At 28.4% G+C, this 27,937-nt stretch overlaps 2 protein-coding genes across 3 annotated transcripts; one reads left to right on the top strand and one right to left on the bottom strand.

Annotated features, from left to right (window-relative positions):
- Positions 1-7,354: 7,354 nt before the first annotated feature.
- Positions 7,355-7,759, top strand: LOC114718979 (egg cell-secreted protein 1.1-like). Its single transcript, XM_028904435.1, has one exon. It carries the CDS (start codon positions 7,355-7,357, stop codon positions 7,757-7,759), a length of 405 nt encoding a protein of 134 aa, XP_028760268.1.
- Positions 7,760-8,394: 635 nt separating this feature from the next.
- On the bottom strand, positions 8,395-26,126 carry LOC114718948 (protein trichome birefringence-like 43). 2 transcript variants are annotated; one of them, XM_028904394.1, is made up of 5 exons: positions 25,778-26,126; positions 25,029-25,200; positions 23,623-23,798; positions 9,743-9,901; positions 8,395-8,760 (listed from the first exon to the last, which is right to left on the bottom strand). In XM_028904394.1, exons 1-5 carry the CDS (start codon positions 26,029-26,031, stop codon positions 8,433-8,435), a joined length of 1,089 nt encoding a protein of 362 aa, XP_028760227.1. In that variant the 5' UTR covers positions 26,032-26,126; the 3' UTR covers positions 8,395-8,432. The 2 variants fall into 2 exon arrangements, with proteins under 2 accessions (XP_028760227.1, XP_028760228.1); XM_028904395.1 differs by lacking the exons at positions 8,395-8,760; positions 9,743-9,901 and adding exons at positions 22,218-22,681; positions 22,779-22,937 and having other exon boundaries at positions 25,778-26,123.
- Between the last annotated feature and the right edge of the window lie 1,811 nt (positions 26,127-27,937).

Raw genomic sequence — 27,937 nt, forward strand, 5'->3', positions numbered from 1 at the left:
TAATACTTAATTTGATCAGCATATATTAGCAAAATAAAATTTTCTAATTCTAATTGAGAAATTCATAAAAGATATACCCAAGTAATTTTATGTAGGAAAATTTAATTAGTACTCAAAAAATTAAACCATTTCACATGCAAAATATAAAAATAATAACTAAATACTTATTTTGTATATCTAAAAGTTGAATTTACTCCTAATTTATTTTTCCCATTGTAGTTCATCACTTCATGTATGCTTGGATGTTTAAAATTTATCTGCACTATCATAACCACATTTCACTTTACGGTCTCTAAAGTGAACAAACATTTTATCCTCTGAACTTGTAAAATAATTTCAATTTTTAAATAATTTACGGCAAATATTTTTAACTTATGTGATCTAAAATATGATTTTTAAATACAGAATATTGTCGCAGAAATATTCATTAAATTCTAAAGAATGAAAATGAAATTTGAAAATAATTAAATGATAAAAAATGAAATATACAAAATTAAATACTAAAGCATTATTGGAGACTTAAATTTAATAAAAAGAAATTTAAGTATTATTTTTTTAATAAATATATTTTTATTTGTGTACTAGTATTTTTAATTATATAATTAAAAATTAGTTTAAAAATTGTTAATATTTTTTATATCAATTGATTTAAATCTGATTTTTTAAAAACAAAAAAACAAAACACATTCTTCATATTGTGACGTGTGAATGTCAACGCATTAATGAGAAGTTTGACCCCGTGCAATGCCTTGACCGAGCCAATTTTAGGTTTTAACCACCTTCGAAAGTTCGTTGAACCCGCCGCGTCAGCGCGTGAAGGAAAAAAACAATTAGACCATTTCCCCCCGCCAATACTGTTGTGGTTCCATTGAAATTATTGCTTTTAAAATTAAGTTAATGAAAAAAAAATATTACAACCTTTTCATTTGCATGTGTGTTACATAATATAAAAATTTTTTGAAAAATTTCTTTAAAAAAATTTAAATAACAGAGATTCTTATTTATGTTAGGGATAATTAATCTGAAAGTCCTTATAGTTTCAACCAATTTTGAATCAGGTCCTTATAATTTTTTTTCTTTTTATCAGGTCCTTATACTTTTACCTGTTTTTAATTAAATCCTTGCATTTATTTTTTTATTTATCAAGTCCTTATAAGTTCACCTTATTTTCAATTAAGTCCCTAAATTTTTTATTCTTTATTTTATAAATTCTAATAGTACTATTCTATAAACATAAAATAGTATTTATTATTTAATATTAGTTTGTAAACAATAATACTCTAAAAATCATAAATTATTATAATATTTTTTTTGCAAAAAAAAAAATTGTTCTAAAAAAATTTCCTGAATTAATTAATTATATTACTTATCTTTTATTATATAATTATTAATTTAATTTAATTATTAATATTTTATATTTCAGTATTAATTTATTTTATTAAGTTTATATTTAATTAATAAATAAAAATTAAAACTAGATGGACCTGATTAAAAATTTAGTGAAATTATAAGGACTTAATAAAAAGAAAAATAAATGCGAGGACTTAATTAAAAACAAATGAAAGTATAAGGACCTGATAAAAAGAAAAAAAAATATAAGGACATAATTCAAAATTGGCTAAAACTACAAGGACTTGCGGATTAATTAATCCTTTATGTTATTGAATTAGTCAAAACCCTAATTGAGTCACATGACCCAAAAAGAAATTTTACAATTTTATAAAAAGACTCAAATGTCTTTTTCATTAGATACCTAAAGAGATGAATTTTTTTTTATCATTTTCACTTTGTGTAAGAGCTTTGAACAAGAAAAACTTGGTGTCTACCATTAAAAAGTCAGAAAATCAATCAAGAAGCTAATGATAAGTTAGTTTTTATATTAAATCTTCCTTTCTTAGTCCAGATAGTTTTATCTTGATAGAAAATTGTTAATTTAAAATTAAAACATGTAAAGTACAAAATTAAACATGTCAATTTTCAAGGTTATAATGTAATAACTCTTACTCAAAAACTTATTAAAAGTGTTATGGAGACAAAAAAATTATTAATTTAGAATTGAAACGTGTTTAACTGTAAAAAGAAATATATTAATTTTTAAGATTATATTGTGATCAAGTTTTATTTAAAGATTTATTGTAAGTGTGTTACAGAGACAAAAAATTGTAATTTAGAATTAAAACGTGTTTAATATTGTGATCAAGTTTTATTCAAAATTTATCGCAAGTGTGTTCTAGAAAGAAAATGTTGTAAATTTAAAATTAAAACGTGTTAACTGTGAAATAGAAAATATTAATTTTTAAGGTTCTATTATGATTAAGTTTTATTTAGAGACTTATTGCATGTGTTTTAGAGATATAAAGCTGTTAGTTTAAAATTCAAACTTGTTAATTACATAATTAAACTTATTAACTTTTAATGTTGTCTTGTAATCAAGTTTTATTCAAATACTTAGACAAGAGTATTATGAAAAGAGAAAATTGTTAATTTAAAACTAAAACGTACTAATTGTAAAATAAAATATGTTAATTTAAAACTTTTTTCTCTTGATTTCTATTGAAAGCGGCATTAAAATCATTTCATAAGATTTCAAAATCTTTTTTTTGGATTATGTGATCTAATTAGAAGTTTGACAAATTTAATAACCTAAATAAGAATTTGGGTTATTTAAGTATCTTATACTCCCAAAACTTCATACTAATCAATATCAATACATTTAATATATCTATAAAATAATCAATATTCAAACAATCGTTGTGCAAAACACGAAACGTTTATATGGCTCTTTTCATAATACAACAATTTTTGGCTGAATAATTATAACTGGTGTTGATCTTCTATGACTTTGAATCCTATATACAATCGGGATTAATTTTCATTATGAATTGCCTAAGTTATTTATACCAAAATCTAATATATATATATATATATATATATATATGAAGGGAGTGTTTTTGTATTAAAATGTTAGTATGTATGCCTATCTACTAAACCTCACTGACCATTACTTTTATTGATGAAGTAGTAAAGTGATTAAAAAAATAATTAGTGTTTCCCTAAAATTCTAAAGTAAAAATTATTGTAAGGAAACCAAAATTTTAAAGTGACTTGATAATTATTTTAAAATAGAAAATGTACTTGAAGTCATCAATATATAGGGCCTGTTTGGTTTCTTATTTTGAGAACAATTTTTTATTTTTAAAAATAGAAAAACAAAAAAATTTGTTTGGTAAGTTGTTTTTAGTTGATTGTTTTAAAAAACAAAAAAAAGTAACATGTTTTTAAAAATCAAAACAACTTTTACATGATTTCCTGTTTTTGTTTTTGTGTTTTTTATTTTTTGTTTTGAAAAATTTTAAGAAATCTTCTTCTCTTCTCACCTATTATCCACCACTTATTATCACCAATGACAACTATCACCTACCAAGTGTAGTTTTCTATGGTTTTTTTTTAAACATGATTTTTTAAATTATTATCCAAACAAATTCTTTTGTTTTTTTTTTTTCAAAACTTGTTCTAAAAAATAATTTTATAAAATTGTTTTGAGAACAAGAAAATAAAGAACAAAAACAAACAAGCCCATAATTACAATATACTAGTACAGATTTTATCATATATGACACTTAATATTTGACGGTTATTGGGTAAAAACGTCAAATAAGATGGGACAGAAATTGAAATAGTGCTTATTTGACAGTTATTTATAAAAACCGTCAAGTATTAGAAATTTATATTTGACGGTTAAAAATGAAAAGAGTCAAATATTTATTATGAAGAAATTTAAAAAAAAAATTATAAGTTTTTACTTCACGGTTAAATTATATAACCGTCAAATATTAACCCTTTTCATATTATTTTAGGTGATCATTGATCCTGATTCTCTCAATTGCTCTATTGAAGCCTCACTTTATACGCATTAAGTAGCCGCCCTTCTCTCACCATCGCACTACCACCCCTCCCCTTCACGAACTTAATGAATATTGTGAAGAAGAGAAGGTTGAAATCGAATCGGTGTCAGTTATCGCTCTCATCATTTGATTTTACAGGGGATAGATCGATTTCATTCTTAGATCTGATTGACCTAGGGTTCAAATCTTTTCATACACTATATTCTATTTATCTATTATTCTAAAGTCAAATCCAACCCTTCTCACAATCTCATATCTGGCATCGAAATACTTACTCAGATTTTGTGCCCTAACTTCTCAAGCTTTATTTCAGTGAAAGCTGACATGGCTTCCTCTCGCATTTAGCCTAGCCTCTGGAGTAGCTAGTAAGTAGTGACTCCTAAATCTTAAACCATTTCTCACGACCTTGGTATAGAGAAGAAGTGTGCAAGAAAGTGCTGTTCCAATCATTCGTTTATGCCAAAAGGCAAACACCTAAATTAGGTAAGGTGTTAGTCTCTATTTTTAAATTCTGATATGAAATACTTGAGGTTCGAGAGGCTAATTTGTGTTTTTCGCCCAAAGAAGGAGATGAATTATAAGGATGAATAGAAATTTGCTTATAGTTTGATGAAATTCTTAGAAATTTTCTTCTTGTTCTTTTCATCTCTATGGATAATTGATTTGATATTTGAATTACATAAATTTATAGTCTTCCCCTTTTTCTATCTTTAGATACTAATCTAATTGATTGGATATTTGCATTACACAAGTTTTAGATACTGGTCTAATTGATTGGCTATTTGAATTACAGTTTGAATTAGCTTATAGGCTAGAAGTGAATGCATTATATGCTACTTACTGTTCTTAGTTATTCTATTGTGTTTTTATTATAATTTTGATAGATTGGCGTTAGGCCACAATAATGTATTGCTCTACAAGGATAAACCAAGTCTAAGAAAATGCACTACAGTTGCTTAAAGCCACACAGGAGATAGGATAATTATTGGAAGAAGTAAACTGTACTGAACTATTTCTGTATTTGCCTAAGTACTTCATAGGTATTTTTAATAACACTCTTATGCTTTGGCAGAGTATTTTAAGATCCTTAACTATTGATATTGATCAACCCAAATTTTCATGCGCTTGTTATCATATTTTATTTTATTTTATTTTCAATTTGCATATATTGATGGTAGTTTTTACATATATTTATCATTAATCATTTGTTATGGGCCACAAAGTGTGTCAGTTGAAATGATTTCAGACTAGGTAATTTGCGTATTATTATATATAGCATGAATTATGAATCAAATCTAATACTTGAACTTAAAAAAAAAAAAACTGTTGCTACTAATGTTTGCTTCAGATATTGATGAACACAACATTTGAAGAACAAGAAGATCTTTATACAAGGTTGGGTCATATGCTGATTTTTTATTTATCCTTTATGGACAATCAAATTTGATTTTCAACAATCAATTAGTTTTGAGATATGCTGTATTAGCTGCAACATTATTTCATTTAGTTACAGATTTTTAGGAATTATTTGATGATTAAAAAAATAAAATAAGTAGTTTGTTTCAGTCAAAATTTATTCCTTGTATTTAGCCAAATGGCGATTAACTTGTGCTGATTTTTAGAAATTTTTTGTTACAGATTGAGGCAACGAAGCCAATTTTTTTTCAAACAGTTATGGATATATGCATATGGAAACAGAGGGGCTTGGATTGTGGTGTTTGATCAACAACGATATCTAGGAAATTTTTTAGAAGATAGGTTTTTTTTTTAAGAATTCAAAGAATTTATTAGACAATATTTTTATATAGGGAGTGCTCAAGTGATTAATTTCTTTTGAATTATATGGTGTTTATCTATAATGTATAGGATTTTGAATTCCATAAATATAACATCTTTATTTTATATGATTCGCTTGCTATCATTCTATGATTATAATATATGTTATAGTAAATATTAAAAATAAAAAAATTAATAAAAATATATAATGAAAAATAATTATAAAATATCAAATAAGTGTACCCTTACTTGATGGTTCTTCAATAGAATTGTCAAGTAAGGGTGCCCTTACTTGACGGTTCTTGTGAAGAACCGTCAAATAAGAGTATCCTTATATACTCTTGTTAATATACTCTTATTTGATGGTTAAAAATCGTCAAATATTTGTACATAGCACATATGATGCTTTTTTATTTGACGGTTCAAAACTGTCAAATATGAATAAAATTAACCGTCAAATATTAAGAAATCTGTTGTACTAATAGCTTTTTCTTTTAAAAAATAGTAAGTTGATAAAACAGTCCGAATTCTAGCCGCTTTTGGTAAACAAGTTTATTTTCTGTCTTAGCTTAATTACCAGGAAAAAAGAAGGCAATGTTGATTCGTTTTCAATACCTGCAACGTTATAAACCGTTACGTACGATTGCGGTCATGCGGTTTTACGTTGAAACTTGAATAAATTGAATGATTGAATATTTTATTTCATTATTATTATAAAATGAGAAAATATTACCTTATTTACTAAGAAAATACTCACCAATAAACTTAGTTTCATATTTCAAGAAATACTATTTGTTTTTTTATTTCTTTTGGTCTATATATATTGTTCTTACTGCTACTCTGTCATATGAGATTTGTTGGTAAATATTATAGACAAAGTAGATTTGAGTATTATATTTAGAATCAAATTGAATGTCAAACTAATTCTTATTTTAAGGACCTGAGGTAGTATTTTATTACTTCTTTAAAATATGAAAGCTAATTAACTAATTTGAGTAGATTAAGAAAGTTTGTTGAATTAGTTATTTATAATAATTATGTATTATCTTCTTTAAAATATCATTGCTAATCATGTATTAGTTAAAATTACTATTTGATTGAACTTTTAACATGTGCAACTACTACAATGACTATTTTGAAAAAAAAAAGATAAATATGATAAATAAAATGAATTGGGGTCTTCAAATTGAAAGTCAAACTAACCCTTATATTAAGGATCCAAGGTAGTATTATGATTTTGTTTATGCTAGATTGCCATGAAGCAATTAATCTATCTATTTTTATAATTCTAATAATCATCAAATACGTGATATGATATCCCTCGCCTTGTGAAGGTACGTTGTCCCCCTAATAAAAACTTAAAAAAAATTAACATAAGCAACAAAATTTATGTCAGATTAACTTCACCGCAAATACACACAGTGGCTTTTAACATTCCTTATGCATTAACACATCAATCCATATTTAAAGTAACTAATAATTAGCCATATCATAGAAACCGCTAGTTATCACAATTAACTTGGAGCCCCTTCTTCTTCTATCTTAAGTAACTGTAAATTAATTATATTCATTATCGTCCGCTACATATAAGCCCCAAAACCTCGCTAGCTGGTTTCACAGAACCATCCACACACTACAACTTCAATTCCTTCTCACATACTTCAATTTCTCCAATGGCCGCTTCCACCAACAGCTTCTTCATCCTCATTGCTCTTATCATAACATCAGCAATGGTCGAGGCCCGAACACTCTTGGATCCGTCGGCTGCCTCCCCAGCGGCTAGCCTTGCCGCACGGCTGAAGCTGGAGGCCGGGCCGTCGACCTGTTGGGACTCACTGTTTGAGCTGCAAGCTTGTAGTGGGGAGGTTATAACGTTCTTCCTCAGTGGTGAGACGTACTTAGGGCATGGATGCTGCCAAGCCATTAAGAAGGTGTTAGGGCAAGATTGCTGGCCTAATATTATGAGCTCTCTAGGGTTTACCAATGAAGAAGGTGATATACTTGAAGGGTATTGCGATGAGTCTCTTCATAATTCTCCTCCTTCTCTACTGGTTGATCCAAAAGTGCGTGCTCTGTAGAATCATTGGGAAAGGAAAAGGTTAAAAAGGGAAAGAAAAAAAAAAGCATCCAGTTTGTTTTTTTTTTTTTGGGGCTTTTTCTGGGTTTTGTTAAACTTGTTTTTTGGATCTATGGTATTATGATGCAATAAATAAAAGAAAATTATGTACTATTATTCAGAGTTTTACGGTGATCATCAGATAAGTTATCCCGTTCACATTTTGATAAAGGTAAAAAGGTTTTGGATTTATTTAAGAAAGCATTGAAACTGACTTCTGAGATGTCTACGTCATGGAATATATGTCCGCTAATTATAAAAATGAAGAAATAATTTATAAAAATAAGCAAATCAAATTAAAGCATTTGTGAGAAAACGTCGCAATTTAATCTCAACATTTTGTTCCGATTGAAATTATTCTTTTACGAAGCATCAACAATTTATGCATTCTCTCTTTCAAGGGATTATTTTGATTAGAAGACTAAATTAAAAAGGCAATAACATTAATTTGATGAGAAAGTGATTATTCAGAGAGAAAATAAAGAAAATTAAAGTCGAGCAATTTCACCTTCAGAATTAAGTCGAACAAACACACGAATTCAATGAAGAAAATTTAAAAAAAAAGGAGAAAAATACAATCAGAAATATATATATGTAAAAATTTCTTTTGATATATAGATAGAAATATGAATGAATTATATTAAATAATGATAATTTTGGTAGACGAGGGCAGCATACAAGAGTTGATTCCAAGTATCAGGAACACCGGGGAGGCACCAGTGGGTACAGTCCATGCCACGGTGGCCACCGTGGCCGTAGACGGAAGGGTGGCCGTCTTTTCGGAGCTGAGAGAAAGTGGTGATGTTGAGCAGATAAACTAAATTAGGGTTTGACATTTCTTTCAGAACTCTCTCTACCACTAACTCTGTTGGGTGGCTTCCTCCTGGATACTTCTTGTGTCCTTCCAGTGGCCTCTCTTCATTTGCACATGACTTTGCTCTTACTTCTCCCCATTCCTTTCCGCTAAAATTCAATTACAACGTTATCATAATGTAATTAAGCAAAAAAGAGAGACATAAACGCAGCATAATAATAGGCCTCTCACTTTTTTACCTAGTGAATCTCATAAAAGCGGGGCCCACAGGTATGGTTATATCCCTTTTCACTTTAGACAAAAATAATTTAAGAAATCGAACCTGGTAAAGTTGTGTGTGTGAATGTCATTATTTCGCAAACGGAATATATATGCACCCACATGTACATGCAAAAAAGAGGCCCATAATTTTTATTGGGCCATAATCAAGGGACCCCTCTTTAATTTTTCTTTTTTCTTTTTTGTTAAAAAAATTCTAAAGTGTTGATCGTGCTAAATGTAAAATGCATGCATAGAATGTAATTAAATATAATAATTAGTTTAATTTTTTTATTCTAATTATAAGATCTCAATCCACTTTGTCTCTCATATTAATTAGTTTAATTTTTTTATTCTAATTATAAGATCTCAATCCACTTTATTTCTCATATTTATCCATTTTTTCTCGAGATAATCCTTATAATAATGGTAGCTCTAGCTAATACACTTGATTAGCAAGAATATTGTAAAAAAACAATACTTATTTATTATAAATTACTAACTTAACTAATTTTCTTAATCTATTCAAATTAGTTAACTAGCTCTTATACTAATGATAGAAGGTAGTATCACAAAAATAAATGTCCTTATTATTTAATGGCATGAAAGTTAGCTTTCTTGTATAAGAATTAGCGGTTTCGCCTGTAATCTCAAACCGAATAATTGTTCTTATATTTTTAACGAAGTCTAGCAGAGGCTCATTCAATGGTAAATTAAATGAATTGATTGATGCATAACAACATGCATAATGATCAGGAGAAAACATATATATTCATCCCGGTTCTTAATATAAGACCCATTTTATAATACAATTTGTACTACAAAGTGGGTCTTATATTAAGGAACCGAATAAGTATATAACTACTTGCTTACTCCATATGATCTGGAGACACGCCTTGAAAGAAAACCTTAGTTTTTGAAGGATCAACGTTGCTGTCGACCCAATTGGTCCATGTTTTCAATGCCTTCTCATATGCCACCAACCGATCCATATCCTTGTACGTTTTATTCCCCTCTTGAATGAAATCCCACCTTCACACACACATACACACATATATGACACAAATTACAGTTAAAAAGTAATTAACAATTTATAATTACACAAGCCAACATAGCCAAAAAAAACAAAAATAAAATAAAATAAAGGAAGAGATCATCTCTTTGTTATATGTGACTATATCTGGTATTTGATACGATCAGGTTATATTCAAACATTGTCCGATCTTAATATTTTTCCTTTTTATTTACGGGGTTTGAAAAGGGTATCGAGCTTCGTAGAAATAGGGTTTTGTATAGACTTACGGTTGTTTCCTTCCGGTATGAAGCCACCAATGCCAAGAATCGAAAATCAAAACATCAATGCCTTCCCAATCTTTATTGCCAGATTCAATGGAATCCAGTTTCAATACTCGACCAATACTTTCCTCAACCAGGTCCACCAGAAATACGTTGCGACTCATCATCACCTTCACATTATACTCCTGCATTTTATTACCCATCACACTGTAAAAATTTAATCAATGCAACTTAAAATCATCAAATCCCAAGGTCAATCATCCCATAACTTAATGACACGAAAGCTCCCTTATAAATGAAAAATCCTAAATTTAATCCTATTTGTAACCCCGAGTTTTTAATGTCTACCGGTAACTTCAAAAGCAACAAAAGGATAAATTTTATATAATTTGTTGTTGGCTCTAATTATGAAGTTTAGGCGTAATAAGTTCACTGTGTTACTCGTGACCCAGATCCAAATATCAACGAGCACCTATATATAAATATGTGTGTGTGTGTGTGTGTGTTACAAAACCGACATATATAACGTTAATTACTTGACATATAGGCCCCACCAGACTGGAATAGTCACTAAAGAGGATTCTGATGAGCCATCTCAATCACAAACTGCGTGTCCAATAATGCATCCATGAAACTTCTAATCCAATTCTAATCTCAATTCTCCTACACAATTAAAATTAATTACAAGCCATGTTATAAAATCCTACTTGATTGGATATTGTATAACCTAAAAATTAAGTAAGTAGATATACGTTTACTTTGTGTATATATAAACCAACGATGGTTGGATTGAGTGAAGAAGACTCAAATTCTTTTAAATAGGGTATCTGTTTTAAACATTGTAGATAAAAAAATCTCATTCAAAATACTACTCTCAACCGAAGTTAATAAGATTTTACTAATATCATATGATATTATCAAATACATACAAAATACTCCTCCGACTCTAAATATAATACCTCTTTTGTAGTGTAAATTACACTACAAAAGAAGTCTTATATTTAGGACCAGAGTAGTATAATGATGATAATGGTGATGATACCAGACTCTGTTCAATGACATAATAACAATATCTAATATTTAAGCAATGATTAGTAGTTATGCTAATTAATCAATAATTAACGGACTTTTTTTAAACTCTTTGTCCCTTTGGTCGAGTATTTAAAGGGGGAAAAGGTAATCTGCTTCTTCTGCTTTTATGCCTACCTAACTAGTTGTGATATGGACTCCTGACCAATACTTTTCTAATAATATCTATATTTTTAATTAGCATCAACAATATTCAACTCCCTTAAGCTCAATATCTCAATCCTCCTACACAATTAAAATTAATTACAAGATATGTTATAAAATCCTACTTGATTGGCTATTGTACTAGCTAAAATTATTAGTATATATACATTTACTTTGGGTATATATAAACCAACGATGGTTGGATTGAGTGAAAAAGACTCAAATTCTTTTAAATAGGGTCTCTGTTTCAAACTTTATGGATAAAAAATCTCATTCAAAAAACTGCCCTCAATCGATATTAATAACATTTTAGTAATATCATATGATAGTATCAAATACATACAAAATACATACTCTCGTGTATTCAAGATATATTGTGTAGCAAGCGCAAGTCTCTAAGAGAATCACATCCCGAGAACTAACTACTAGGGTTGAGAAATCCAAGATCTTATAAGGCTTCTCTTTCAAGTAGCTCTTCCGATAGCATATTAATTAAATATAAACTTGTGATTAAAATGGACTCCCGTGTACAAAGGCCTTTTATTAAAAAGGTTTTCTATTTACTGGTTTTGCATTTGAACTTTTCACACCGTTTTAGATTCGATATAAAAAAAATTTCTACACCGAATGCATTTATAATATCACACACATTGAGAAGTTGTGAACCAATATTTGATTGAGATAAGAAAAGGGAAAGAGATCTAACCAAGAAATGAAGGTGGAGAGAAGTCGTCCTGACATGGTGTATATTGAGGCACATTCAAGACAAATCATGAAGATTGAACATCAATAATTATGATTCCAATTTATATAAGAGAAGATCATCAAACAGATTGAACTAAACATGCATTGACTTATTTGACTTCATTTAAAACCATTGAGATCAACCCAGCAACGAATCCCACAACATTATACTTTTGCCTCTCATTCTCTCCAAGAAATCTTCACCATTGAACCTGCTTATTTAATAATTAATTAAACATAACATTCGGACTTTAATTATTATCAGCTCAGGTAATTAATTATGGAGCTTAATTGTTAACTAAGCCATTCTCAACATGCAATTGTTTCATTATGGGACTTTTCTTACTGCTTTGGGGTAGTAAACATCATATTTATACCATCTAGATTTAACCTGCAGACACACGAGTGGTTAGACAACTTTTTTGTAAAAGTATGTTTATTTTAAAAAAGAAAAATATGGAATAAAAAAATAATTTAGAAGTATGACTTATGTAGGATAAATTTAAGATAGCCAGATATAAAAAGTATGGACTAATTCAAATTTAATATCAACAGTTTAGATGTGTCCAGGGCATATGTAGCAACCCGATGGTATAAATTATTGTTAATAGACAACAAAGAACCCAATTCATACGTTGCCATGTGCTCTCTATTTCAGGACAAAACTCATGAAAGCAGCCTCGCAACGTATTATATATAACTACACATAACACATAGGTTGGTACTTAGAACTTGGTGAGATATTAGAGAAAAATTAATTCTTTATTTCAATTTTGTAAAAGGAACAAAATTAATGTATTTGGCTATTAAGAAAATAACCTCATTGTCATTTTATCTAAAAGGTTTTCTTATGGCACAACATGGAGCATTCTTGTTACAAATCAGTTTTGATGAATATTATTTATTACATATGTTTTTTAATTATAATAAAATCTTTTATTGCAGTCTTTATTTCAGTTATATCCAAGAGATTAAAACTTTCATGGATAAAGGGATAGACCAAACCAATACAGAGTTTTCTTCTTTTTTCTATTAATTATTCTTTTATGATTGAGTTGGTTAGTCCCTTTAGGTGTCTTCAACGACAAGTAAAGCCTCTCTTTTTTTTGATACAAATTCATTTCTTGCAAGATTCAATTTACTATATTTAACTAACAAGTGGACCCCAAGATATTGAAAGACTTAAGTCAGATGTCTCATTCAATTATGCAGCATCTTATATAAAATAGTGGTATTTTGATAAAATGGAGATAAAAATGGTCCAAAATCAACTTAAACCGTAAATTTCAATGTTCTTATTTTTGAAAATGAGAGTTGGAATATTAATATTATGGTAGTATATGTCAGTGTTATAAAAATTAATTGGCCCGGAAATATTTTTAAAAATAAATCAGACATCAAATTTTGGAAGGGCTAACAGGTCATATTTTTTATTATAGCTAATCGACCAGCGATTGAACTGATGACATGGAAGAAATAAATCTAACTATTAGCATAATAACATCACAATATATGAAATTTTCAGTGAAACATCATATGTCTATAAATAATCTAAAAATATAATAGGCTTTTTGGAGAAGGTCAAATTTTTTTTAATGTTTTTTAATTTTTTTTAACCTAAAACTCGTTTAGTTTTTTGAAAACCATTTTGCTTTCTCGCCTAATTCCAAGTTTCAATACAATATTAGCTCAACTCCGATTCAACCTAACTCAACTATGAAATAATTTTCTAATTCAAATCAAGCTGCTAATTAATAAATCTAGTCCTCACAATGTAATACAATTTCAAGCATACTTCTTAAAAATAAAAATAACAAAGGAAGAAAGAAAAACAGGAAAAATAGTGCTCCGACAACTCAAATGGAACAAAACTCACACAGATCTAAAAATAATTAACAATATTTTATGAAGCACTATCATCACTTATGGTAGTTTTAACTGTTGGAAGCAAACAACAGTTACTATCTTTTTATACAAATAACGTAAATTTCATTTGACTAAGTCACCGAAAGAAATCGTTTAAAATAAAAAAAAAACAAATAAACAAGTAAATTAAACAACATTGTGTACCTTGGCATACTGCAATTTGGGTGCCAGTTATACTTGAGATAAAACTTATCAGGACGGCCATTCTTGGAACAATCGAACTGTTTTTCTATAAAATCACAGTCCGATGATTCATATAGAGGATACGATTCATCGTACACCCAAATCCCATCAAACAAATCACACTGTCTCTTCCCGTGAACTGTTCGAGAAATGATGAACAGAGAAACAATAATTTTCATAGATATGGCAAAATCCACCATTACACTGCAGAAAGAAAAGATGAAGAGAAATGGAGAGAGAAGTTGGTAACTGATGATATATGGTAATGAGTCGGTGAATATATAAAACTAGTGAAGCTCGCAATATACACATATAGAGAGAGAGAGAGGGAGAGAAGAAAGAGGATATTAATTTTCTTTTGTGTTTAGATGTTGCTATTATTATTAATGAATTTGGATAAAGACAGACATAGAGTGAGATCCACATGAGATTCACACTGACAAGTGGATCTGTGTATTCCTACTTTTATCTCTCTTTTTCACTTATGAGAAGCCACAGTAGATCCAATTTTATGAGTTGAAGTTAAGAGCACCAATGACCAATTGGTGTTAATATTTTTATTTTTGTGTGTATTGAATGCTACTGGTGAATTTAATGCTATAAATGAGTGAATATGTCCTCTCATCTTATATATAAATATATATATATATATATAACCTTTCAGTTGAATGGCTATTAAGAAAATTAATTGAAAGTAATTAACAGCTTTTAACTTTGATTTTTATTCATACATTAAAACTGCATTTGATCTTTTAACTTTAAATAAAATTTTAATTTGATCCCATATAATTTTCATCAAGTACATTTTCAATCTTATAACCTTAACACCATTCGTTTCATTAATAAAAATAGATGGAAAAACAAATTTAAGTTTTAATCAAATAAAATTCTCAAAATTAGGTTTAATTTTTTAAAATAACAATTAGTAGCATTAAAAAGCGTCGCTAATAGTGTTAGGCTTAGATGATTAAAAATGTATTTTATAAAACCAAGAGACTAAACTGAAATTTTGTGTAAATTGTGTGCTTTTATCTTGAAAAATCATGCTCTTTTCATAAATATACAATTATTTAATTTTATTATATTTATAATAGAAGGAGTAATGTATGTGTATCCCACACATAAAAGGGAGAACGAAAATTAAGGACCTGTAAGGAATCAATCTTTTTGTTGTAAATATTATGTTGCGTGGATGTTCATAACTCCTTAGCCCCTTAGGATTCCTTCTCATGGTTAATGCCATTATACCTTATAACTCCCAAATTGAAGGGTTTCAAGTATTGATTTCCTATAACCTCCAATTGTACAATTATGTTGCTTAATTCCTTTCTTTATGTACTTGTAACTCTTTAGGTTAGTCTTCAATATTGGGGTCCTATAAATAGGAGATGGTCTACACACATTTGAGACTATGAAGTGAATGAGAACTCCTCCTTAATTTCTCCTCCAATTTCCTCTTATTTTCTCCATCTCCCTCATCTCAATCTTTGTACTTTTCTCATTTTTCATAACACGTTATCAGCACGAGTTTGTTCTGAAGATTTGAGGTATGAGCCCTTTGTAAATTAATATATTCTTATAGTATATGATAATACTTTCTACTAACTTCTCCTTACCCAATTATTCTTTTTATCTTATTATCACATCTAATTTTAATTTTCTATATATTTGCTATATATTATGTTGTTCTTTTATGTTATTTATTAATTTATTCTTTTTATACATTTTAATTTTATTATCTCCCCATTGTGATATTGTGTTATTTATTTTATTTATTTTTCCATACTTCTTGTTCTATTGTTTGTTTATATATATCGGTTTGGTTTATATTATGTCATTTTATATCTATCGCAGTAATATATATATATATATATATATGATTATATAATGTTATTTATATTTGATTATGAATTTTAATTTATTTCATTACAATATTATTTAATTTCATTTTATTAAATGGCTAAAAGCCATATGTGATTAGATGACCAGAAGTCATATCACTTTTACAATTGTTCTTTTGTGAAAGAACACTATGGATGCTTTTAAATGGAATGACAAGAAAAATCTATGACACTTTGATGATTTGATAGTGACAAATATCAAAGCCCTGAAAGCTACATGGTGACAAGTATTGAAGCCCTGAAGGCTACATTGTGACAAATATCAAAGCCCTGAAGGCTAATAGTTCAAACATCAAATGGCATAAAAGAGCTTTATTTGAAATATTTTTACTATAGTCCTGAAGACTAATATTTGAATAAATTGATTATGTGCTACTGAAAGTAAGGAACATGTCTATAAGAGTGATAAAGAGCATGCCCACATTATACCATTGGAATTAATAATTAAAAGGTAATAATATTTGGTTTTAGCTATTAAACCATAATTGAGGAGATATTGATACCTCTATAGTCAAAAACAATTATGAGTAAATATCATAATATGACCAGAAGTCATATAGACAAATATATGTACCAATTTATTGAAAGTAAATGTTAAAATTGGTTATGAAATCAAAAGATCAAGAGATATTATGAAAGGTATAAAAATGTAGTTATAATGCCCAAGGTAATGTCTTACAGAGAAATATGTTCAAATTAGTCAAAATTGAAAAATATAATCATTAGCCCAGAAGGCTATATCTAGAAGGTTATATAATTTTAAATTTATTGTGATTGATTGGTATAAATATATTATTATAAGTATTTGATATTAAGATATTGATAAACATTAAAAGTAGTTATTGGTCACTTTGAAATGTTAATTTATTGTGCCAATTTACTTGCATATTTATGAATATGAATTGTGAATATAATTTATTTTCATATCAATAGAATATCCAAAAAAAAAAATGGTCATATTATGATATTGGTACTTTATTGTGCTATTTGTGCGCAAATTAAAGAGATGATATATTGTTCATATTTTGTTTATTTATATGCTATTTTATGATCTTAGTTTGAATGATTTATTGTGATTTATTGACAATAAATTTTATTGTGAGCATTTGAAATTGTTTTGAGTTTAACTAAACAAGAAATTAGTTGAGAAAGAAAAGTTAAGTATTCATACAATGTGTAATTAATTTTTCAAAAGATATATTTTGAGTATTACAAATTAAATAAATAATATATATTAATGTTAAGAAGTTTTGACAATAAGTTCAATTTTACACTTTATTCTCAGAAAGTTTATTTTAAAAGATATTCTATATTTGTGTTCTTTTTAATTATATGAGTTTGTTTATGAGAATAAATTAAGCATGTGCAAATGATAATTATAGTTTAAAAAATTATGATTATTGGATTAATTCAAACATTATTTAATTCTTTAAGTTCATACATTTTGAAAAAGTATAAAAGAAAACTGTATATCTACAATTAAATTAGTTTTTGCTGTGACATTTGATAGAAAAAATCATATATTTATATCACATTTGAATTGAGAAAATGAAAATTTATTTAACTTCATGAGAAAATTTATAGTTGATATTAATTTCGATTGGTTGGACAAAATCATCTTTGCAGTATGTGTAAATTCTATATATATTACAAGTTAAACTTATGATACTTATAACTATTTATTATTATGTATTACGATATTATTAAGATGAATTTGTCTCCTTATTCTTCTTAAATTACTTAGGTCCTGAAGAATTATGTGTAAAAATATTAATATAGTTCTTGAAGAACTAATACATATTTTCCTTTATGGGCAGATAAAGAATTAATGGTAAAAAAAAAAAAAAAGACCCATTGATCTACATTAGAACTTTGGTTTCGAAAGAGTTTGAAAAGTAATAGCCAAATTGAATTAAAATCCATAATTATATATGAACTAGGAAGTACTTGGACTTCCAAGTGATAGAGGTTATTAGTCTATTATATGCTAGTCACTGTTTTTGAAATACATGAATAAGGAAAACATGTTTTTATGACTCACACTTGAGAGGGAGACTGTTAAAATACAAGTGTAAGTTGATGTTGGATAGAGTTTTACTTGAAACTTGTTACATTAAACCAGAAGTTTGCTCGCCTAATTAATGTATAGTTGGGGTGGCTTGTTTGATTATCATAGATAATATATATGATGTAACAAATTATTGATGATTATGTATCGACATTCATTGAAGAACCAGAAGATTCTTCATGAATAGCCAACATATTATATGATCCAAGAATTCATATGCTGCTTATTCTCAATGAAAAATTAATTACATTGATATCACTAGTTATGATGTAAAATGGATCTCTACATTTTTGGAAATATATCAAATTCAGATATATGGGCCCATACCAATAGCATGTAAACCATACGAGTATTTAATAAATTTGATAAATGCATCTATAAGATTGTTACATGTATTATTATTAATTTGCAACCTGAAGTTTGCAAAATTATATGAGTAATCATTATGTTGAGTGCACAAGTTCCAGATTATGAGATCTAGAAAATTTCTATTGAAAAAGATTGTGAATTTATATCCCAAAATTTTAGTGATCAACATGCATTTGTTAGAAAAATAATTGAAAAGTCTACTTAACAGAACGATCTGGCAGAATTATTAGCCTCTATGAATGGCTAGATCAACACTTTTGAGTACAAGATCTTCATCTCAGGGTTGGCTTGTTTAGTTTGATATGTTGCAACATTTATGCAAATCAAGCCAATAAAATTCTCCCAATGAAATTGGCTTTTGGTCAGAAGCCAAATACTTTCCATCTTAAAAGTTTGAATGTGCAATGCTTATGTCTATTGATCCACCACAATATACATATAGATGGATATAAAAAATTGGAATGAATGTTGGGTAAAAACCTCCTTCTTCTTGTTTGTATCTAAAAGAAACAAAATGGATGTTTCTAAAAGAAGCAAATGAATTGAGGAGACTCATACTGCATGATTAATTGATTGTCATTCGACAAAATTTTCCCAATATGAGGGAGAGAAATTGAGTAGCTGGAAAAGATAACATATAGAATGCATTATTATTATCAAGTATATATTCTCATATAGATGATAGTATGAACCAGAAGTTCATCAAAGAATGTATCCATGAGATATTACAAAACATGTGCCAGATGCTATTACTGACCTAAGTGAGTATTACTATATCTCATATTCAAGCTGAAAATGCTCCAATTAGTATAAATAAAAGTGAGACATGCCTGAAACATGAGAGATTAATCGGTTCCAATATAATTATATTGAACAAAAAGGAGCATGAAATTTAAGTTATATTAAGGAGGCATGTGCTCTAGAAGAGTACTGAGACATAACTAGTTGAAAAAAAAAAGCCCCAGAAGAGGTTCAGGTACCTGAAAAGTAATGAAGAGATCTTAATAAATTATGTCATAAGAGGAAAAATGGAACCAAAAAGATAAAGTTGTCGACAACATTTTTGATAATAATATCACGTGATTTCAAAGAGGTTCTTATATGAAAATAGAAATTTGGCCAAAAGCAAAAGGAAAAGAGAAAATATGCAATAATTTTTGCATATATTACTAGTTTGGCAGTATATGAAAAATGAAATATGCATCTGTTAGATATCGTTGTAGCCTATACATGTGGCTCACTAAATAATGAAGTTTACATGAGAATTCTTGAGGGATTTAAAATGCCAAAAGCATTTAATAGAAGAAAATCATCTAATGCTTAAAAATATTATGTTGAATAAGATAATCTGAGTATACATATCTAGCTTAGAAAAATGTATTAGAAAATAAATAATTTCGTATCTTACTTGACCCGTAGATCAAGTTATTGAATGCATCAATGATTGCAAAATGATTGATTTTGTTATGATAATTTTGTTTGCAAAATATATTCAATTAAATAGATTAGAAGTCCCATATATTTATTCTATAATAATATCTCGCATGTGGTTTTTAATTGCTTTATTAATGTAATTAATAGGAAAAATAGTAAAAAAAAGACCTCAAAGATAGAAAAATTGCAAACAAAAATTAATTTATAATATCAGTATTGGTTCTCACAATAATTGATAAGCAAATAATACTAATTTTTGTTGAATGATGTTATGAAAAATGATAGAGAGTGATGCTGTTGATAGGAGGAGTAAAAGTGATGTTGTCATTAGGGGGAGTAAAGATCATATTATACTCTTTTTTTTAGCAAAGATTTTGTCCCAGGGGTTTTTCTGTTAAGGTTTTTTAACGAAACAACTTCAATGTAGATTGTGTACTCTTTTTTCTTTACTGGGATTTTGTCCCACTGGGTTTTTCCTAGTAAAGTTTTAATGAGGCATAATATTTATTTATGAACATCCAAGGGGGAGTGTTGTAAATATTATGTTGTGTGGATGTTCATAACTCCTTAGCCCCTTAGGATTCCTTCTCATGGTTAATGCCATTATACCTTATAACTCCCAAATTGAAGGGTTTCAAGTATTGATTTCCTATAACCTCCAATTGTACAATTATGTTGCTTAATTCCTTTCTTTATGTACTTGTAACTCTTTAGGTTAGTCTTCAATATTGGGGTCCTATAAATAGGAGATGATGTACACACATTTGAGACAATGAAGTGAATGAGAACTCCTCCTTAATTTCTCCTCCAATTTCCTCTTATTTTCTCCATCCCCCTCATCTCAATCTTTGTACTTTTCTCATTTTTCATAACACTTTTTATATTATGACGAGATCCTTAATTGTTATTCTTTCCTCATAGAAGAAGCGGAGTTTCCATGTATGAAAGTGACACAATAAGATAGGCTTGATAATCACTCAAACTGGTTTAAATGATAAGAAAGGAATAATAAGATATTAGGAGAATTTAGGACTTAGATATTCCCTTGACATAATAAAAAAGAAATTATTTTTCATATAATTAAAATGAGAGGGAAAAAAATAAATAAAAATCTTTAAAAAATACCTTGAAAATAGAAAAATTATAAATAGGGTCCCATTACAATGTTAGCATTGGTTTTGACAATAATTGATAAGCAAATGATAACAATTTTTGTGAATGAGTCCCTATATACAATTTTTCTATTTTCAGGATTTCTTTTGGTGATTTCCCCAAAAATTAAAAATATAGTTTCAATCTACTTACCTTTTTTTTTTTCATATTAATTTTCAGCCTTATTCATATCTTTCCTTCTCTTTTTTACTTTTTTTTTTTTTATAGTTACTGAATTTGATGAAGACATTTTCTTGGGCCAAAGTTATTGAAGGGAATTTAACCTCTTGCTGTACGTTTCAAGTAAAGTGCAAAGAAAAAAAGAAGAGAAAAATGGGTATAATTTCTGACAATATGGGTCCTTAAAAAATAATCAAGACCTACATCTTTATTTTTCCAATTTTCTCTTCCACACATATTCATATTGTTGCGTAGCTTTCAAGTGAGATGATTGATAATAGTCTCCAACTGCTTTATCTAATGACTGATTAAGATGAGAGATTGTGTTTTGTAGAACAAGTAAGTCTAACACTAATTTTTGTTCAAAACTAAGACAACCACTTTAATTTAGAAAGTTTCTGCCTTGCAAGAAATTAAAATGAGATATAGAAAATAAAACAAATCTCTCAATAGTGTCGTGATCAATTTTTTGCCAAATAAAATTATCATTCTAAAGCATTTGTAGTTCTCTTCTACAATTATGCATCATTTAATAAATCGGGAGGAAAAATTCAAATAACTCGATAAAAAAAAACTTTGTACGTGTCTATAAAAATTAAATTGAGCGCAAAATAATATGCTTTCAAAAATAATTTGAGAAACTTCAGCTTTCATATTAAATCGTTACTTAACATACTAGTGGCGGAACATGAATTTGATCTAAAATATTGGAGCACAAACCATAAAAAATCTAGGGAAAATATCTCTAGCTACGATATCTATCACACTATATCCAAATTTAATTGAAATAATTTAGATCTTATTAATTTTTTTTTAGCTTCTAGATCTTATTAATTTAAATCACATCTTATTTCTTTTTGTCTTAAATGAAACAAAATGTCAAATAATATTAATCTTAAAATAAAAAGACAACAGCATGTAGGATAAGATCCGCCTTGTTTAGAATTGGAAACTCTGTCACAACACGAATCAATTAACATTTAGTGAGTTCATATACTTGAATTCATTTATGTTTTTGGTGATTAATCTTGGTTGATTAGAGCAGCATATAGGAGTTGGTTCCAAGTATCAGGAACACCGGGGAGGCACCAATGGGTACAGTCGATTCCTCGGCGGCCGCCATAGCCGTAGATTGACGGGTGGCCGTCCTTCCGGAGTTGAGAGAGATTGGTGATTTTGAGAAGATAAACTAAATTACGGTTTGACATTTCTCCTAGAACCTTCTGTACTACCAACTCTGCTGGGTGTGATCCCCCTCCATATGTCTCTCCTGGCCTCTCTTCTCCCACACATGTGTTTGTTCCTTCTGCTCCCCAATCCTTTCCACTAAAATTATATAATAATTTTTAATTATTATAAAATATAATTTTCGTTGATAATTTGAGAGATAGAAATAAATAAATATATATATAATTACACTTACTTCATATGATCTGGAGAAACACCTTGAAAGAAAACCCTAGTTTTGGAAGGATCAACGTTGTTGTCAACCCAGTTGGCCCATGTCTTCAATGCTTTCTCATACGCTACTAAACGATCCATGTCTTTCAGTGTTTGATTTCCCTCTTGAATATAATCCCATCTACAAAAACACAATTTGCATTAAAATTAAAATTTAATTAATTTTTTTGCACAAATAAATAATGCAAAGACCGTATTTACAACATAATTTTGTCTTTATAATAGACTTAATAAAAGAAGAATTAATTGCATTCTCTATCCTTAATTTTTTATCCATTCACTAATACAAAATAATATATCCGGCCTCTATAAAAGTACATTTGCACGACTATACATAAGGTGTAATAAATCTATCCTTAAATCTTTTTAAAAACATATTTTTAATCAAATGTTAACTCTTCATTTAAGAACCTACTATTATATACTTCTAGTACTACCTCCGGTCTTTTATTACTTCATTTATAAACTATAGATGAGATCTTATAACTATGACCAGAAGTAGCACCACGCAAATATAACAACCAGGCCTAGCAATTTACTTTTTGTTTTGTATATAAATAGTATCACTTACGAACAATTTTGCATAAATTAAGAAATTGAGTTAAAATTAGTTAATATTTTTGAAATCTTAAAATCTCTCTCAACAACATTCATTAATTAGATTTAATGGTTTAATCGGTTAAAATGTTATTTAGTTTGCTATATGCGGAAGCAAAATATATTTTAAAAAAAATCTAAAAAACAAAAAAGCCTTATATAAAAGAAATCGAAATGAGGGAGTAGATAAGATAGTTAGATATACGTACGGTTGCCTTCTACCAGCATGAAGCCACCAATGCCAAGAATCGAAGATCAAAACATCGAACTGTTTCCAGAATTGGCCTGCTTGTATGGAATCCAGTTTCAGTACTCGACCACCATTTTCATCAACCACATCCACTAGAAACACATTTCGACTCATCACCACCTTCACATCATACTCCTGCAATTTATTCATATATTTGTGCTGGAGTTATTTTAATGCACAATTAACAAATATTTGACCAGAGAATAAATCATAAGGATTGACACAATGCAAGCTCTCTAATTTGAAAATGATTAGTATTTATATATATATGCTGATAAATTAACCCTATCGAAAATGCCAAGATTATGGAGGAATAATCGTTTGTCTAATTTTTATTGAGTTAAATAAAGTTAAAATTGATTAAAGTAATTCATGCATGTAGCCTATTCTGATAGTTAAAAGCTGTTTGACTCAACTGACGCTGAGCCTCTCTTTAAGCTTGAGGTTGCGTGATTGATCCTTTGTAAATGTGATTGATACATGAGTTCCTTCTGTTAGGTGGGAGATAACTAACTAGTTTGAGATTACTTTTTTTATGACAAGGATTAATAATTAATGACTATTCTATAACCATAATGTTCTTATACTACCCTCGTTACTAAATATAAGAGCTAGTTGACTAATTTGAGTAGATTAAAAAAATAAGTTAAGTTAGTTATTTGTAATAACTATGTGTTGCCTTTCCTAAAATATTCCTGCTATTCAAGTGTATTGGCTAAAATTATCATTGTTAAAAGGACTGTTTTGGAAAAAAAACATATAAATATGGGCGGCAAAATGGATTAGGATCTTATATTTAAGAACAAAATAAAAGTTAAATAATGTCTTATATTAAAGACCAGAGGTAGTATAAAAGTAGCATAATATTTCTTGGCTAATTATTTATCGTGTTTTTTATTTTCGTCACATGATTTAGATACTTAATTTTCTTCCTATACATGATTAATCAATATAATAAAGAGACCAGTAGTTAAAACGGAGGAATCATATACAGACACTTCAACTTAAAACACTAAATTCTATCTTTTGTGTCACCTATCACTTAGTGAATACATCTGAAATACTCTTAATAATCATAAATGTACGAGTTAAGAGATCAATAAAATTAGTCAAATTAATTATTTATAAAAATAAATATTGTGTGTTGATTTTTTAAATTACCATTTTAATTATTTACGTTGAGAATTACTTTATTGATATAAATTCTCTTTAATTAATATGTGCAACAACGGGGATAGTTTAAAAAGAAAATCATAAATTAACGTAAATTGATGTTTTATATTTAAAATCAAAATAGCTAGTTTTTACTTTTAGGATAGAACATGGTAATTGAATTTGAGGTATGTAAAGAGAAAAAGATCTAACCGGGAAAGTGAAGGTGGAGAGAAGTCCGGTCCTATCATCGGTGTACTGAGACTGAGGAACAGATTTATGAAGCATGCAAGTGAGTGACTGCCATTGGTTTAAACTCAGAGAATCTCCCACAAACATTATACTTTTCCCTCTCATCCTCTCCAAGAAATCTTCACCATGGAACCTGCTCAAACCCCCCAAAAAAAATCCAAAACTTATTTTTTACTAATGAATTAAACAAGTACTTTAACTAGAAAAAAATTACATTACAAGATACTACAAAAAAACAGCAAATGGAATTTTCATCATGAATAATCAATTTAGTTTAATGACAGAATTTCATCACTAATTAATTAATGATGGTTTTTTTTGACAGACTTTGCAAATTCCATCGTTAATTCGTTGGTTTATATGTTGCATTAAATTCTAAAAATGAGAATGGAGGAGAGTACTTCTAATCTTTAATGTAAGATCTAATTAACTAATTTGAATAGATTAAGGATGTTAGTAAAATTAGCTAATATATATTTTAAACACCTTAAATATCTTTCTTAATTTTCCTCTTCCCTCTCCTACTTGGTTATTATTGAGAAAATATTAATAAGATTAGTTTGAAAAAACTGATAAATATGTGAAATAAGTATTACATGTAGAACCAAAATTAACTCTCTAATTAAGTTGTACGTTGAGTTCAGGAAGAGTATAACATATTTAAAACTTTTAACCAACAAAACTAAATTATTCAGCATGTACGTACTTACCTTGGTAATTTGCAGGCCGAGGGTTGCCAACTATACTTAAGATAGAAGTTATCAGGACGACCATTGTTAGAACAATCAAACTGTTTCTCTATGAAATCACAGTCCGATGATTCATACAGAGGATACGATTCATCGTACACCCAAATCCCATCAAACAAATCACAGCTATTAATGTTCCCTTCGGATTCTACTGTTAGAGAAGAGAGAGAAAATAGCAGAGAAACAAATATCACAGATATGGTGAATTCCGCCATCACACATTTTTGAACCGAAACAAACCAACACACTACTACGTACTGGCGAATATGGATTCTGATAATAAATAATGGGTTGTTGAGCAAAGCTAGTGAAACTCACTATATATATATATATATATATATATGAATGAGAGAGATCTAGAGGGAGAGAGAAAGAGAGTTTGATGCTATAAATGAGTGAATAGGAATAAATAATGTTGAGAAGTCAAATTATGAGAGAGAATAGAGAAAATGAGGAATGAGATTGAGAGACACAGAAAAGGAGGCTGAGAAACTGAAACTGTTTGGAGATAGGGAATGAAGATCAAACGGGTGAGACTCACATGTCAATATATAGCAGTCTCACCCTCCATTATGTCTTTTCCTTTTCCTGTTTTTTTATTACCAATTTTGATATTAAAAAAAAAGTAATGATAAGAAATATGAATTGCTTGAAAAATTCTTATCTCCTTTTTTTTTTTAACTCTTGGTTTAATTTAAATAATGGATTTTCCATTTTACCTGTCTTCCCCTTACTTATAGACGGTTTGAATTACCAGTGAAAAAGTGATTTTACACGCGATAAAAGATAAATAGGTTAAAAGAACTTTGTTTCATAAAACATAAAAAATACTCATTCGTGGAGATTAAAAGAATTAATTGAATTACTTTATTTGTAAAAGATATACTACCATTAATCATTTGCAATCAAACATATTTCATATAAAAACCTTTGTTAATATGCACAATCAATAATAATAATTTGCAAAAAATTATAGATTTGATAAAAAAAAAATGAATTGAGGTATTACATTTAGAATTAAAACAAATGACTCAATTATACATTTAGGACTAAAGGGGATAGTAATTTTGAAAACTTGTTAAAATATTTAATATTTAACTCATTTTATCTAGTTTTCATAAATTATAAGAGAATTTTCATAAAGGACCAGAAGGAGCATTTATATTGCCACTCGTTTATGCATTTTTTTTTTCAAATTTTCTTTTAGTTTAATTACTGAATCAATCCTACTCTTACATTTTTGGAGCTCGTTTTCTTGACACGACCGTCTATAAATTGCTTATAAAAAGTCCAAATCTATTTTTATCATTTCAGGTGACATGTCGTTTAACAGTTGGTGAGAACTGAGAAGGATATTCAATTATTCTTATTAAGAAAAAAAGAAGGATACTCAGTTATAACATTTGGCTAAACTTTCTTTCTTCGGTTTTTTTTCCCCCCTGCACAACATTGGGCTAAACTTCCACACACACAGACACACGCAGAGACATTCTGAGTCTTTTGTGTTTTGGGTCGGTTGGAGAATCTTAACTCAGTTTTAAATCACAACCCATTATTGTATTTGGGTGTCACAATGTTTCTGTTGTTTAAGCCCATAAAAAGCCCACTTGGACATATCCCTCTTCATGGGCCGACACAATATGCCCAATGAAATTTTACAAGTTACAGATGATTATAAAATTTAATCACCACGTGACAAACTGAGATTTTAATTTCTATTAGGAGAGGTACTCACAACTAATACCTAAGATGGAGTGAGTTTTTAACAATATCTTGCTGGTTATGGTAGAATTTTTGATCATAGAGTTGTTAACATTTGTTCTGTCTATGCGCAAACCTTGGCTCCTCGTAGGATATGAAAAGGTAAGCTTCATGGCTCTTCCAACACTGTTCTACATAACATTTGGAGAACAGCGGAAGATGATTAAAAACTCATTTATAATATAAAAACAAGCAAATACTACCTCCGGCCCTAAATACTACTTCTAATCTTAAATATAAGAGTTATTAACTAATTTGAGTAGATTAAGAAAATAAGTTAAATTAATTATTTGTAATAAATATATATTGTCTTTCCTAAAATATCTTTACCAATTAAGTTTATTGGTTAGAATTACCATT

The sequence above is a fragment of the Neltuma alba genome, unplaced genomic scaffold, assembly GCF_004799145.2.
Source record: "Neltuma alba isolate B1F8T4 unplaced genomic scaffold, ASM479914v2 tig00011881_pilon, whole genome shotgun sequence".
In the NCBI taxonomy this organism is placed as follows: Eukaryota; Viridiplantae; Streptophyta; class Magnoliopsida; order Fabales; family Fabaceae; genus Neltuma; species Neltuma alba.